The sequence below is a fragment of the Callorhinchus milii genome, unplaced genomic scaffold (genome assembly GCF_018977255.1).
Source record: "Callorhinchus milii isolate IMCB2004 unplaced genomic scaffold, IMCB_Cmil_1.0 Scaffold7, whole genome shotgun sequence".
Lineage (NCBI taxonomy): Eukaryota > Metazoa > Chordata > Chondrichthyes > Chimaeriformes > Callorhinchidae > Callorhinchus > Callorhinchus milii.
In genome coordinates, this window is record NW_024704748.1 from 1249269 (window position 1) to 1265267 (window position 15999).

General features: G+C 50.3%; 1 protein-coding gene and 1 non-coding gene across 2 annotated transcripts in view; both read left to right on the plus strand.

Annotated features, from left to right (window-relative positions):
• The window catches only part of LOC103190102 (cartilage acidic protein 1), a 93078-nt gene extending 78503 nt beyond the window's left edge, over positions 1-14575 (plus strand). Inside the window, exons 12-16 of the mRNA XM_042336825.1 lie at positions 3283-3451; positions 10592-10734; positions 11285-11327; positions 11983-12126; positions 14160-14575. Coding sequence (XP_042192759.1) covers positions 3283-3451; positions 10592-10734; positions 11285-11327; positions 11983-12126; positions 14160-14269 — 609 coding nt within the window. The 3' untranslated portion in view covers positions 14270-14575. The remainder of the gene's footprint in view (positions 1-3282; positions 3452-10591; positions 10735-11284; positions 11328-11982; positions 12127-14159) is intronic.
• On the plus strand, positions 13788-13860 carry trnae-cuc. The gene has a single exon. It is a non-coding gene; the product is annotated as a tRNA-Glu (tRNA).
• Positions 14576-15999: the final 1424 nt, after the last annotated feature.

Here is a 15999-nt window from a genome sequence, read left to right on the forward strand (position 1 = left end):
TCAAGGTCCTGGAGCGAGTTGTTGCTTCCCAGCCTCGCTCCGTCCTCTCCCGCCACTCCCTTCACGAATCCCTCCAGTCGGGTTTCCATGCGCCCACAGCACAGAAACAGCCCTGGCCAAAGTGACAAATGGCATTGTGTTCTCCTGCGACCAGTCTTCCCTCTGCCTCCTCGTCCTCCTTGACCTCTCTGCTGCTTTCGATACCGTCAACCACTCTATCCTCATCCACAGCCTCTCCTCTCACCTCAACCTTCATGGCTCTGTCCTTCAGTGGTTCAGGTACCTCTCACACCGCCTCCACCTCATCTCGAAAAATGTTTTTTCCTCTAGTCCCCACACCATCTCGTGCGGTGTTCCTCGGGGCTCTGTCTTTGGTCCCTTCCTCTTCAATATCTAGATGCTCCCTCTTGGTGACATCATTCATAGACATGGGGTCAACTTCCACATGTATGGGATGACACCCAACTCTACCTCTCTGCCTCCACCCTTGACTCCAGGACCCACTGCTGTCCTGATAGAATGTCTGTCAGACTTCGAATCCTGGATCATAGAATTATAGATTTATACAGCACAGAAGGAGGTCATTCGGCCCATCATGTCAGCGCCTTGGGACGTCCTCCCGACGTGAAAGGTGCTCTATAAATGGAATCTTGTTGTTCTTGTTGTCTGGAACGGCTCTTTGAAAAGAGCTTCCAATCAAGCCCACTCCCCCGCTCTCTCCCCATAGCCCTGATCAACCCCACTCTCTCCCCATAGCCCTGATCAACCCCATTCCCCCACTCTCTCCCCATAGCCCTGCAACTTGTTCTCCGTTACTTCTCAACTTCTCTCTTAAAAGTTATTATGGAATCGGCTTCCCCCAGCCTTTCAGGCAATGCATTCCAGATCCCAACAACTCGCTGTGTGAAAACATTTCTCCTCCCCTCCCCTCTGTTTCTTTTAACAACTATTTTAACTCGGTGTCCTCGGGTTACCGACCCTCCCGCCAGTGGGAATAGTTTCTCCTTGTTCACCCTATCGAATCCCCTCATCATTTTGAAAACTTCTATCAAATCTCCTCTTAACCTTCTCTGCTCCAAGGAGAATAATCCCGGCTTCTCTACCTCTCCTGATAACTGAAATCCCTCATTCCTGGTACCATTCTGGTCAATCTCCTTTGCACCCACTCCAATGTCTTGACATCCTTCCTAAAGTGTGGGGCCCAGAACTGAACACAGTCTCTCGCTGAGGCCTAACCAGTGTTTATATAAAGGTTCATCATAACTTCCTGACTGTTGTATTCTGTGCCCCTATTTATAAAGCCTCGTATCCCGTAGGCTTTTTTAACAGCTTTATCTGCCTGTCCGGCCACCTTCAAAGATTTACTATATGACCCCCAGGTTTCTCTGTCCCTTCACCCCCTTTAAGATTGTCCCATCAGCTTTTATTGCCTCTCCTCATTCTTCCTCTCAAATGCATCACTTTGCATTTCTCCACATTAAACTTCATCTGCCCAGTGTCTGCCCGTGTTACCAGTCTGTGTGTCCATTTGCAGTCTGCTGCTATCCTCCTCACTGTTTACTACTTTTTCTGGCTTAGTATCATCTGCAAACTTGGAAATTGTTCTCCCTATACCCAAGCCCAGATGATTTGTATGATCTGGACTATATAAATGACCTGGATGAGATGAGAGCTAACTTTCTTCAGTTGAACGGCAACAAAATCAAGTCTCTCCTGATTGGCTCCCATCAGCACCTCCACACCTCAGGCGCTGACAGCACCACCATCCATGGTTGCACACTCCACCTCGCTAAGCCAGTCCAGAACTTTGGCGTCTTGTTTGACTTTCAAATATCTTCTCTACCCCACATCCATGCCATGACCCGCTCTGCCTTCTCCCACCTCCGCACCATCGCCCGGCTCCACCACTGTCTCACACTGCAGGCCACCGAAACCCTCATACATGCATTCATAACATCCAGGCTTGACTATGCAAACTCCTTGCTTACGGCCTCCTCAATTCCTCCCTCCACAAGCTGCAGATCATCCAGAACTCAGCAGCCCGTGTCCTCTCCCACACCAGGCTCTGCGACCCTACCACCCCCCTTCCTTACCCAACTCCATTGGCTTCCCATCACACAGAGGACACAGTTCAAAATCCTGGTCCTTACCTTCAAAGCCCTCCATGGTCTTGCTCCCCTGACCTCTGCAATCTCCTAACCCTTTAGCATCCTGCTCCCTCCCTCCGCACCGCCCCACCATTGATGGCCAGTCTTCTGCCACTCTGCCTCCACCCTCTGGAACTCCATCCCGCAGTCCCTCCACCTCGCCCCCTCCCTTGCCTCCTTCAAGACCCATCTCAAGACCCACCTCTTCGACCATGCTTTTCATCACCCTGCTTCCCCCCCCACCGTCCCCAGTCCCAACACCCAGCTCAGGTCCGAAATTCTGACTGTCCAGCACCTTGGGACGTCCTCCCAACATGAAAGGCGCTTTACACATGTAATTTTGTTGTTGTTGTTGCAAGAGAGACGTCTGCCTTCAGAGGGACAGTAAAGATCATGTAACGCTCCTACTTGACTAGCCTCCTGATGGGGGTGGGGGGATTGGTGGTGGAGGGGGAACATAGGAACAGGAGGAGGCCGTTCAGCCCTTTAATTACATATGGCTGGTATGTACCTCAACTAATCCTTTCAATACCAATTTCCCACTTTCTCCCCATATCCCTTGATCTACCAAAAATCTATCAACCTCACTCATATTCTTGGTGACATTATCCGCAGATGTGTACATTTCATTCCAGGCGAAGGATTTTCCATGTGTGGGTGGGACCCAGTCTGGTTTGGATTCTCTTAAGCACGGTGAGGGGTTTCTGCATGTGTCAGACACCCGACCGGCCAAAACAAAATGGCTGTTTGTGGGGCTTCAGTGAGAGCAAAATGGGTGCCATGTTTATGTACAAACACAGTCACTACGTTAGACAGTAATTATGCTTTGATGTGTTTCAATGGTTAAAAAAAATAATTTCTCTCTTTTGGATTTGTGCATGTATGTGTGGCCGTGTGCGCGTGTCGACCTGTATGCGATGATGTGCACATGCGTGTGTGTTTGTGTGCCTGTGGGTGTGTGCGTGTGTGTATGTGTGTGTGTCCATGTACATGTGGTTGTGTTTGTGTGTGCACGTGTGGACATGTGTGCGTGTGTGCCTGCTGGTGTCTGTGTGTGTGTGTGTGTGTGGATGTTTGTGTGTGCACATGCTTGTGTGTGCACATGCGTGTGTTGACGTGTGCGTGCACTGATCAGGGTTCTGACAACAAATGGCTGCGGATCATCCCACGGACGCGGTTTGGGGCGTTTGCCCGTGGGGCAAAGGTGGTGCTGTACACCAGGAAGAGCGGGCCACACCTGCGCATCATTGACGGAGGCTCTGGCTACCTGTGTGAGATGGAGCCCGTGGCCCACTTCGGACTAGGTACAACCCCCCCTCTCCCCCACACCCTCCCCCTCCCCCCCCACACCCAGCCCCTCTCCCCTCCCCACACTCCCCACTCTCCCCTTAGACTTAATGTTTCTCCTGCAACACAGTGCTCTCAACGGCAGGTTAGGGTGTACTTAGCAGCGGGAAAGCTTGTGCTGTCAATGGCAAGCTCTGTGGGTTTAGCTGGTTAGACGCCAGCAGTTACCCCAAGCCTCGGCTCTTGCCAACCTGCGCCTAATACACTCCAGAATTAGGGAAACAGGGAATGTTCCTCTAGGGAGAGAGAGAGAGAGAGAGAGAGAGAGAGCGCATTCCATTCCGACAGTGTATTTCTGGTATTTCCATGTGTTGGGATGCAGGAATTCTCAGCTTGGTTTGGAGAAACAACGGTGATGGGGTTTCCGTGTGTGTCAGACACCCGGCTGGGAAAAACACAACCTCCTGGGCACTAGAGGGAGAAGAGAGTAGAGACTGATTATAATGTTAAAGAACAGCTACCCCGTGTGTATTTATGTACACGTGTGTGTGATTGTGTACATGTATGCGCTTGTTCGTGTATGTGTTGTGAAACAAGTTGGACTGGGGTGGGGGCGGGGAGGCAAATTCTGCCCCAAATGGTCTCTGGATGGGAAAGAGGGAGAGGAAAGCATGACTAGACAGAACGCACACGTGTCCACATACATGTCCACCCACATGTACTCACACATGGCTAGTCTGAGAGACAGGAGGGAATGGTGCTGATGTCCTGTAGCTCAGTGGTTAGAGCACTCGCCTCGCAAATGAGAGGACTCAGGTTCAATTCCCAGAGAGGGCGAAACCTTAGGCGAGTTTCCTTACTCCACACACCTCTGTTTATCCAGCAGTAAGCAGGAACCTGGTTGTTAGTCGATTGGACCGGGGCTAATACTCCCTTAAAAAAAATAGTCACTCAATCCAAGAGTGTGTGAGGGACACTGACCGCTGTGAGCGTTTCCCCCACCAAATGCAGTCCATTCACTTCACAGTAGATCCCGTGAAGCGCTTTGAGACGTCTCGGAAGACGTGATAAGGCGCGGTATCAAATGCAAGGATTATTATTATTATTAAACACGCTGATGTCCCCCAGTGTGATGTTTTCCCTGAGGTGGCAATGCCAGCAGCACAGCAGGGAGAGCAAGCACGAGGTTAGAGCGAGGCCCCTTTAATAAAAGCTGATGAACAACATCGGGTTTTGTTTGCTTGGGAAAAGGTTACTTTAATCATGAATATGAGGCACTTCAAAAGGGTTTCGTGCCTGGCCCAATCTTTAATCTCAAGCGCACAAAGGACTATTTTCTCCTTGAATTCATCTGTTATTTTACAAACTCCGAAAATCCGGCGATTTATTTACTTGTGTGCATATCGCAGCCGTTACTCACTTTGTACGGGGTAGAGGGAGAGAGAGACAAACAGACTCACCGAGATACAGAGATACAGATACACACACACACTCACTCACTGCGCACACTACACACGCTCACTACACAACACACACACACACTCACCGCGCGCACACACACTCACCGCGCACACACACACTCACCGCGCGCACACACACTCACCGCGCACACACACACTCACCGCGCGCACACACACTCACCGCGCACACACACACTCACCGCGCACACACACCGCGCACACACTTACCGCGCGCACGCACACACTCCCCGCGCACACACACACTCACCGCGCGCACACACACACTCACCGCGCACACACACTTACCGCGCGCACACACACACTCACCGCGCGCACACACACACTCACCGCGCGCACACACACTCACCGCGCACACACACTTACCGCGCGCACGCACACACTCACCGCGCGCACACACACACTCACCGCGCACACACACACTCACCGCGCACACACACACTCACAGCGCACACACACACCGCGCACACACTCACCGCGCGCACACACACTTACCGCGCACACACACACTCACCGCGCACACACACACTTACCGCGCGCACGCACACACTCACCGCGCGCACACACACTCACCGCGCACACACACACTCACCGCGCACACACACTCACCGCGCGCACACACTCACCGCGCGCACGCACACACTCACCGCGCACACACACACTCACCGCGCACACACACTTACCGCGCGCATGCACACACTCACCGCGCACACACACACTCACCGCGCACACACACTTACCGCGCGCACGCACACACTCACCGCGCGCACACACACTCACCGCGCACACACACACTCACCGCGCACACACACACACTCACCGCGCACACACACATACTCACTGCACACACTACACACACTACACACACACAGACTGACCGAGAAATACCAAGACACACAAACACACTCGCACGGACTGACTGAGGGAGACAGACAGACAGATGTGTTGATGACCCATCAACACATTGGTGAAGTGGGGGCAGGCTATATATCTTTGTATCTATATAAAGATTGTGAAGATGGTGTGGCAGGTAAACTGCGAGGTCTGTCACATGTGGGAGTCGATGGAGGGCGCCTTAAGCCCGGGCGACTTCATCTGCCGCAAGTGTCTGGAAATCAGGGAGCTTCAACTGAGAGTAGCTGAGCTGGAGTCTCAGGTGCAAACACTGCGCTCCATCAGGGACAGTGAGAGGTTCCTGGACAGTATGGTGGAGGAGACCCTCACTCCCCTAGGACTCAGTGATAGCAGCCCATCACTGTATAGGAACCACGAGAGAGGGGTACTGGAGCCATCAGGAGGTCAGAGTTCAGGAACAGGACCACTCCCAGAGGAGCCCAATACACAGCCACATGCTAAAAGTGATTGGGTGACAGTGCGACGGGGAAAGAAGAGGGCTTGTGCAAAGCAGAGCACCCCCAACAGAGTACCGGTCTCAAATCAGTACTCAGCGTTAGCAATTGAGAGGGTGGAAACCTCTCTGCTGTGAGGACAACAGAACAGGGGCATGGATCACACGGGCAACACTGTAGTGGAGGGTAGTGGACTTTACGCAGCGTGTGGACAAGGTTCTTCAGGGGGAAGGAGAATGTCCAGAAGTCGTGGTCCATGTGGGGATATTGGGAAGATGAGGGCTGAGATACTCCAGGGCGAGTATCAAAAGTTGGGGAACAAACTCAAGGCCAGAACATCCAAGGTGGTGATCTCTGGGTTACTCCCGGTGCCTCAGGCAACGGGGCACCATAATGAAAGGATCAGGCGTGTGAACGACTGGCTGGAAAAATGGTCCAGAAAAGAAGGTTTCCGTTTTGTGGACAATTGGGACCACTACTGGGGGAGGTGGGATCATTACCTTGCGGATGGCTGGCACTTCACCAAGGCAGGGGTTAGCTTCCTGGCCAAGAGATTATCGAATGCTGGGGGGGCTAATTTAAACTAATGGCGAGGGGGGATGGGTATCCCAGGATAAACAATAGATTAGGGAATAGAGGAAAAAGACAAGTGGGAAATATAGAGCAGGTACATGTGGACAATTTCCTCAAATGCACGTAGCGTAGGGAATAAGGTTGATGAGCTGCAGGTTCAACTGGCCGTAGGGGGTTACGATGTGGTGGCAGTAACTGAGACATGGCTCACGCCAGGACAGGAATGGGAGATAAATATTCCAGGGTATAATGTGTTCAGGAAGGATAGAGAAGGAAGAAAGGGTGGAGTGGTGGCAACATTAGTTAAGGATACAATTGTAGCTGTAGAAAGGGACGAGACTCTAGCGGGCCCGACAACAGAATCCATCTGGTTAGAGGTCAGAAATAGGAAAGGAGTGGTTACACTGATAGGGGTTTACTATAGACCACCAGATAGCGGGAAGGAGATAGAAGAGCAGATCTACAACCAGATCACGGACAGATGTAGGGCGAACAGAGTTGTTATAACGGGGGATTTCAATTATCCCAATATAAATTGGCAAAATAGCAGCGTTAAGGGCAAGGCCGGAGAAAGATTCATCAACTGTGTACAGGAAAATTTTCTTGAGCAGTATGTCTCCAGTTCTACAAGGAAGGAAGCATTGCTGGATCTTGTCCTGGCGAATGAAGTAGGTCAGGTTGAACAAGTTTCGGTAGGGGAGCATCTAGGTAACAGTGACCATAATATTATTAGATTTAGATTACTCATCAACAAGGACAAAGTACAGTCAAGGGTGAAAATGCTTGACTGGAAAAGAGCTAATTTTGATGGGCTAAAGAGGGACCTGGAGTTGGTGGATTGGCAAGTAAGAATGGCAGGTAAAACGACTCATGAGCAATGGGAAATCTTCAAAAATACCATAGCTCAGGGTCTAAATAGATATATTCCCACAAAAGGGAAATGTGCGAGAACCAAGCCTGTTTGGATGACCAGGGATATTCTGTCTAGGATGAAAAAGAAGAAGATGGCGTACGACAATTGGCGGATGAGACACTGAGGATAGCAAAGCGCATTATAAAGAATGCAGGAGTGATCTTAAAAGAGCAATAAGACAGGCAAAAAGATCGCATGAGAAGAGGTTAGCGGGTAACATGCGGGTAACAGGGTGTGGCTGATGTACTAAACAAGTACTTTGCATCTGTCTTCACAACGGAAACGGATGCCCCAAATGCCACAGTATTGGATGAGAGGGTACAGGACATAGATCAGATTACTATAGACAGAGAGGAAGTTCTGAAAAGATTGACTGGGCTCAAAATTGATAAGTCCCCAGGACCAGATGGGTTTCACCCAAGGTTGCTGTGGGAGATACAGGTTCAAATAGCGGAGGCTTTGGTCATTATATTTCAATCGTCATTGGACACAGGAGTGGTGCCAAGAGACTGGAGAGTGGCTAATGTTACCCCTCTCTACAAAAAGGGGCAGAAAGACGCCCGGAAATTACAGGCCAGTCAGCCTAACTTCAGTAATAGGAAAGCTACTGGAGACCGTAATCCGGGACAAAATAAATCCCTACTTAGAGGAACACGAGGTAATTAGAGACCCCCAACATGGATTTGTTAAAGGCAAATCTTGCCTAACAAATCTAATAGAATTTTTTGAAGAGGTGACTGTGAGGGTTGATGAGGGAAATGCGGTGGACATTATTTACATGGATTTTAAAAAGGCTTTTGACACAGTACCGCATAAGAGGTTAATAAAAAAACTGGAGGCCCACAGTATTAAGGGGACAGTAGCCGTTTGGATTAGGAACTGACTGAGTGACAGAATGCAGAGGGTGGTGGTTAATGGGTGTTTCTCGCAATGGAAGGAGGTGTGCAGCGGTGTCCCCCAGGGATCGGTATTGGGACCACTGCTCTTTCTAATATATATTGATGATCTCGACTTGGGCATAGAGAGCACTATTTCCAAGTTTGCAGATGATACAAAGTTAGGTAGGAAATAGTGACGAAGATTGTGACGGACTGCAGGCAGACATACACAGAATGGTGGAATGGGCTGACATGTGGCAGATGGATTTCAATGTAGATAAGTGTGAGGTGATACACTTAGGTAGGAAAAATGATAGGAGGCAATATAGGCTTGGGAGCTCAATCTTAAGGGGGTGAACTTACAGAGAGATCTGGGTGTTCAAGTAAGCGATTCATTGAAGGTGGCAGAGCAGGTAGATAGGGCAGTAAAAAGGGCATTTGGTGTACTGAGCTTCATTAGTAGGGGCATAGAGTATAAGAGTAGGGGTTATGCTTAATCTGTACAAAACACTGGTTAGGCCTCAGCTGGAGTACTGCGTCCAGTTCTGGGCACCGTACCTCAGGAAGGATATTAAGGCACTGGAAAGGGTGCAGAGGAGATTCACGAGAATGATACCAGGAATGGGGGACCTTAGCTATGAGGACAGGCTGGAGAAGTTAGGACTTTTCCCATTAGAGCAGAGAAGGTTACGTGGAGACCTGATAGAGGTCTTCAAGATCATGAAAGGTTTCGACAGGCGAGATAGGGGAAAGCTGTTTCCGCTGTAGGTGTGTCTGTGACCCGTGGTCACAGTCTTAAGATATCTACCAAAAGAAGCAGAGGAGAGGTTAGAAGAAATTTTTTCACTCAGGGAGTTGTTAGAATTTGGAATGATCCGCCCGAAAGGACAGTGAAGTCCGATTCGATAACAGCTTTTAAGAGAGAACTGGATAGGTATCTGGAGAAGATGGGTTTGCAGGGTTATGGGGAGAAAGCTGGTGAGTGGGGTTAATAAAAGTCAGTTGCTCTGTCAAAGAGCCGCACAGACTCGATGGGCCGAATGGCCTCCTTCTGTGCCGTAACATTCTATGATCCTCTCTCCCTCTATACGTGGGGTTATATTGTTGTTGTTGTTTGTGAGTTCGAGCCAGTGTTTGGGCTTTGAGCCACAGAGCTGCCTGACACTGTATGGCAGGGCTAGAGTCAGAGGTGCTGTGCCGTGTCTGGGGTATGAAACCGAGGTCCCATCTGCCTGTTCAGGTAGACATTAAAGATCCTAGAGAGAAGGGAGTTTCTCTCTCTCTCCCCCGGTGTCCTGGCCAACAATCCCCTTCAAAATTGGTCATTTACTTCATGGATGTTCTATAGACAAAATGGCCACAGTTGCTACATTTGGCAGCAATTTCCTGTGAAACCTGCAAAGTTCTACGCGCTATATCAAATGCAGGGATTGATAATAATAACAATCCTTGCATTTGATATAGCGCCTTATCACACAATTGAAACGTCTCAAAGCACTTCACAGCTTTGTAAAGTGAATTGACTTGTATTTTGTGGGCGAAACGCGATAGTCAATTATGCACAGCAGCGTCCCACAAACAGTGGTGGAGCGAGTGACCAATTTTATTTGGAGGATTGTTGGGCAGGACACACAGAGAGAGAAACTCTCTTCTCTTTTCGAATAGCGCTGTAGGATCTTTAACATCCACCCGAACAGGCAGACGGGACCTCAGTTTAATGTCTCATCTGAAGGACGGCACCTCCGACAATGCAACAGCCTACCCCCCCCCCCAGCACTGCATCGGAGGGTCAGCTTAGACTATGCGATTCCAAGTCCTGACGTGGGGGCTTGAACCCACAACCTTCTGACTGAGAGGGTGAGAGAGAACGCTACCACTGCGCCAGGCTGACACGATTATGATATTACGATCAATAATCGATATCATTGTCCTGCTTCCATTTGCTGCTGATCTGATGTTGAAACAGGTAAAGATGACGCCACACACCTGGAGGTGACCTGGCCAGATGGGAGGTTTGCCTCTCGTGCCATCGCCCAGGGTGAGATGAACTCTGTGCTGGAGATCAAGTACCCACAGGAGGGGGCACAGCTCAGAGCCACGCAGATCCAGGTTTGTGGGCTGCTCTCCTCTCTCTGTCTCTCTCTGTCGCTGTCTCTCTCTCTGTCTCTCTCTGTCTGTCTGTCTCTCCTCGATTATTTCAGTGCAATACCCTCACAGTATATGGGACTGGGCCCCATTATGGTAATAGAAACAGCGTGTGTCTCTCTGTTTGTCTAATCCTGGATTATATCCAGTGTCAATATCAGTTTACGGGCTGCGGCGCTATCCGAAAAGAGAAGAGAGTTTTTCTCTCTCTCTCTCTCGGTGTCCTGGCCGACAGTCCCCCAAATAAAATTGTTCACTCACTTAATGGCTGTTTGGGGGACTTTTCCGTGCACAAATCGCCTGCCGTGTTCTGTCACAAAATACACGCAGTCACTGCACCTCACGGTGAAATCCAGTGAAGCGCTTTGAGACGTTGTCGTGTGATAAGGGGCTGAATCAACTTCAAGGTTCGTTATTATCAGCAGCAGCTGGAACAAGCAGCAAAGACTGTGAGTGGTGACTGTGCTTTCTCTCTCTCTCTCTCTGTCTGACTATCTGTCTGTTCCCCCCACAGTGTGGTGAAGGATTTATTGCTGATGAAAACAGCCGATGTGTAGGTGAGTTGGCTGAGTTTATTTATTGCTATGTGCAGCCAGGTCCAGCCCCCCACACCTACCCCTCCCTCACTTACCCCTCCCTCTCCCCCCACACCCACCCCTCCCTCTCCCCCCACACCTCCCTCTCCTACAACTCTCCCCCTCACCTTCTTCTCCTGCCCCTCCTCTCCCTTACCTTCCCCTCTCCCCTGGGTTCTCACTGAGATCTCACCTCCAGGATGTGGGTTGGAGCCCAAAGGAGGTTGGGAATCTGAGCTCATGGTCCAGGCTGACGCTATGAGTAGGGGTGAAGAGGAGGGGGGGCGAGTGGGGGGGCTGCCACATTAGATTAGATGAGATGAGACGTTAAACCCAGATCCCACCTGTCCCCATTCAGCCGGACGTTAAAGATCCTGGGACTCTGTGTTCAGGAAACATTAGTTAGTCAGTGAGTGAGGGAGTGAGTTGGTTGGTTGGCTGGTTATTTGGTTGGTTATTTGGTTTGGTTGGGTGGTTAATTGGTTGGTTGGGTGGTTATTTGGTTGGGTGGTTAATTGGTTGGTTGCGTTAGTTAGTTATCGCAGGGAAGGCGTTTTGTTATGAAAGGTCACAGACTCGCTGTGTTCAGTAGAAACATCACAAACCAAGCCGCCTGCAATCTTTTTCCCACACGCAGATGTGGACGAGTGTGTCCAGTTTCCCCCAGTGTGCTCCAGGGACAGGCCCTTCTGCATTAACGTGTACGGAGGCTACAGATGTCGCCACAACAGGAAATGCAAGCGAGGCTATGAACCCAATGAGGACGACACTGCCTGTGTAGGTCAGTATCCCAGTCTTCAACTCAGTCGATCACTAAACCGTTTATCTCAATCTGCTCAGGTGCTGTGCCAGCGTGGCTCAGATACTCACACTCTTACCTTGGGCTCAGAAGGTGGAGTCCCTTAGTGTGGTGGTTAGAGCGTTTGCCTCGCAAGCGAGAGGACCCGGGTTCGATTCCCAGGCTGGGCGAAACCTTAGGCAAGTTTCCTTACTCCGCACGCCTCTGGTTGTTAGTCAATTGATGGATCACTTTCTGGGGATAATAATCCCTCCAAAACAAACAAAAATTTGGTCACTCAAACCACGACTGTTTGTGGGACACTGCTGTGGCAATTGGCTGCTGCGTTTCACCCACAAAATACACAGTCACTCCACTTTACACTATATTCTGTGAAGTGCTTTGAAACGCCTCAACGACGTGATAAGGCGCTGTATCAAATGCAAAGTTTATTGTTATTATCATAAGGTCGTGGGTTCGAACCCCATCATCGGGGGCTTGAGCTCACAGTCTAGGCTGACACTCCAGCACAGTGCTGGGGGAGGGGTGTGAGCCGCAGGGTCAGAGATGTCGTCCTTTAGACTGGAATTCAAACCAATGTCCTGTCTGCGCCTGTTCAAGCGTCTGTTAAAGATATCTTAATGCTATACAAAACCAGAGAGGGAGTCTCTCTCTCTCTCTCCCGGTGTGCTGGCCAACAATCCTCCAGATTAATTGGTTATTCATTTCCCTGCTGTTTCTGGGACATAGTTAATAATAATAATAATCCTTGCATTTGATATAGCGCTTTTCACGTCGGGAGGACGTCCCAAAGCGCTTCACAGAACACACTGTAAAGTGAATTGACTGTATATTTGTGGGCGAACGCGGCAGCCAATTGCGCACAGCAATGTCCCACAAACAGTCGTAGATTGAAAATGACCAATTTATTATTGTTTTTGGTTTTGGAGGGATTTATTATTAGGTGTGTGGAGTAAGGAAACTTGCCCAAGGTTTCGCCCTCTGCCTGGAATTGAACTCAGGTCTCTCACTTGCAAAGTGAGTGCTCTAACCACTGAGCTACAGGACTCTGCAAATTGGCTGCCAGGTCAATGTACAAATACACAGTCACTCCTCTTGACAGCAACATCTTGTAAAGCTCTGTGGGATGTTTGGATGTTATGTTTTGCCAACAAACTATACAGTGAATTAATTCACTTTACAGTATATTCTGTGAAGCGCTTTAAGACGTTTCGAAGACGTGATTAGGTGCTATATCAAATGCAAGGATTATTATTATAGGTGTTGGAACAGCTTTATTATTTATTATTACAGAATAAGCTTTTACAGCAACACGGATTACAGGTCAGAGGCTTCCTTCGTTCTCTCATCTTACTCACTACACCGTGGAGATATTCACATTTCTCACTGTTTAGTAGTTTTCTTGTTTATGTGAATATCCGAGAGCGAGGAGAGAATTGGCAAACAGGTTTTCGCTGCAGATGTGCTTTTTATTTATCATTTCCAACTCTGGCCTTCAGCAAGACACTAACAACAACAACAACTCGCGCATTCACGTGGGCTAGCGTCCCAGAGCACTTGGATGGACATTAAGGTACTGTGACTCTATTCAAAGAGAAAATGGAGTTTCTCCTGACATCCTCACCAACAATCTTCCAGATAGGAGTCCTGTAGCTCAGTGGTTAGAGCACTTGCCTCTCAAGCGAGAGGACCCGGGTTTGATTCCCGGCAGGGCCAAACTTGGGCAAGTTTCCTTTCCCCACATACCTCTGTTTACCTAGTGGTAAGTAGGGACCTGGTTGTTAGCTTTTCTGGGGGTAATAATCCCTCCAAAAGTGCAATAATAATTGGGTCACTCAATCCATGACTGTTTGTGGGGACGCTGCTGTGTTTTGCCCACAAAACATACGGTGAATTCAATTTACAGTATATTCTGTGAAGCGCTTTGAGACCCCTCAATGGCGTGATAAGGCGCTGTATCAAGTGCGAGTATTGTTATTATTATTGTCTTTCTCTGTGTGTTTTGTTGGGAGCAGCTCAGATCGCCTACTTTGGAGGGAGTTCCTCGACAGCAGGAAGAGCGCAGGTCTGTGGGTTGTCCGCTGTCACTGTGCTGCTCGGCCTCTTGCACTGGCTTCAGGCCTGAGGTCTGGCTCCGTCCTTCCATCTCAGGCCCAGCAACAACTGTGTCCTCAGAACTCTCTGTCTCCTACTGCCGAGAGCGTCGATCGTGGCTCAGAGTTTTCGAGAGACCGTGTCCAACATTTTCAGTCAGTCAGTCAGTCTCGTCTGGTTTATTTGCGGTCGGTCCGAATGAGCCTTTGTAACCGTTTCAAGTCCGATCTTTGTGCTTTCCTGGATCGAGAACATCGAATCCCGGTTTATTTTCGAAAGGTAAAAAAAATTCCCGGTTGTCGTTCCGTTTGTGACGGAATCTGCTTGGCGCGATCCCCCCCCCCGTGCGGTTTGCTCCCCTCTTTCCTCCCCCCTCACACCCCCCACCCTCCCCCCCCCCGTCCCCTCCTGCCACCGCCGCCAAAAATGATTGGGAGGGGAATGTCAGGAGGACGGTCAGTGCTACACCAGGTCTGGAGGCCGAGGGATGAAGGGAGGCAATAGGATAAGAACAGCTATTGATATTCACCGCAGAGACTTGGAGTGAGGGGGAGCGGGAAACGTGGGGGAGGGGGAGCGAGGAGGAGCGTGGGGCAGGGAGGGGGAGCAAGGGGGAGGAGAGAGAGGGGAGGGGGAGCAAGGTTCAGGGAGATCGAGGGGGATGGGGGGGAGGGGGAGGAGGAGAAAGGGGGTAGGGGCATCATGGAAGAGTGAGGGGAGGGGTCGTGAGGGGGAGCGAGTGGCAGTGCGGGAGAGGAGGAGTGAGGGGGAAGGGGATGGGGAGTGAGGGGGAGCGTGTGGGAGGGAGCCCGGGACAGGATGACATGGGGGGTGTGGGGGGGATGGGAGGGAGAGGGGAGGAAACGAAGGGGAGGGAATGAGGGACAGACAAGGGGGAGTGAATGCTGAGTTCCTGCCGTGGGGACAGTCAATATCCTGCACCATGTGGAGTTGAACGAACGGCCTCCATCTTGTCGCTCTCACTGGCCGCACCTCCCCTGCATGTCACGGTGACGAGACGGTGACTGCTCTGGTTGTTAGGGTGTCGAGCAACATGGAGGTAAATGGTGTTGAGGGTAAATGGAGTTGAAAACAGGCTCGAGGGGCTGAATGGCCTCCTGTTCCCGTGGCTTTCGCCAACACAATATGCAGTCATTCCACTTTACAGTGTACCCTGTGAAGCGCTTTGAGGAGTCTCAACGATGTGATAAGGCTCTGTATCAAATACAAGGATTATTATTATTATTAGGGACTGATTCGAGCAGGAACAGGCTCTCCTCCCCCGCCTCCCCCAGCTGCTGACCTCCGAACATCGGGGAGCAGCCCAGGTTCCAGGGATGGGATTGGGTGGGAAAGCCAGCTCCCAAGCGTGGGGTGGGATTTCCATGTGATGCATGGAATTCTCAGCTTGGTTTGGATACTGTAAAGCACGGTGATGGGTTTCACGGTGTCAGACGCCTAGCTGACCCCCAAAACAAATAGACGGCGGTGGGGGGAGGGGTTGCAATATTGACTATGCTGTGTAGTGAATTCAAAATCCTCGTCCTTGCCTTCAGCACCTGTACAGCGCCTTGGGACCTCCTCCCGACACGAAAGGCGCCAAACAAATGTAATTTTGATTTTGTTGTTGTTGTTGCGAGGCGCTGCTCAGGTGTGGGAACTTGGACTCGCTGCTGATGTGACCACGTGGGGGTGACTGGGGGCCAGTGTAAAATCCCTCTCTTGATGGCTCTTGTTTGCCCACAAAATACACAGTCAATC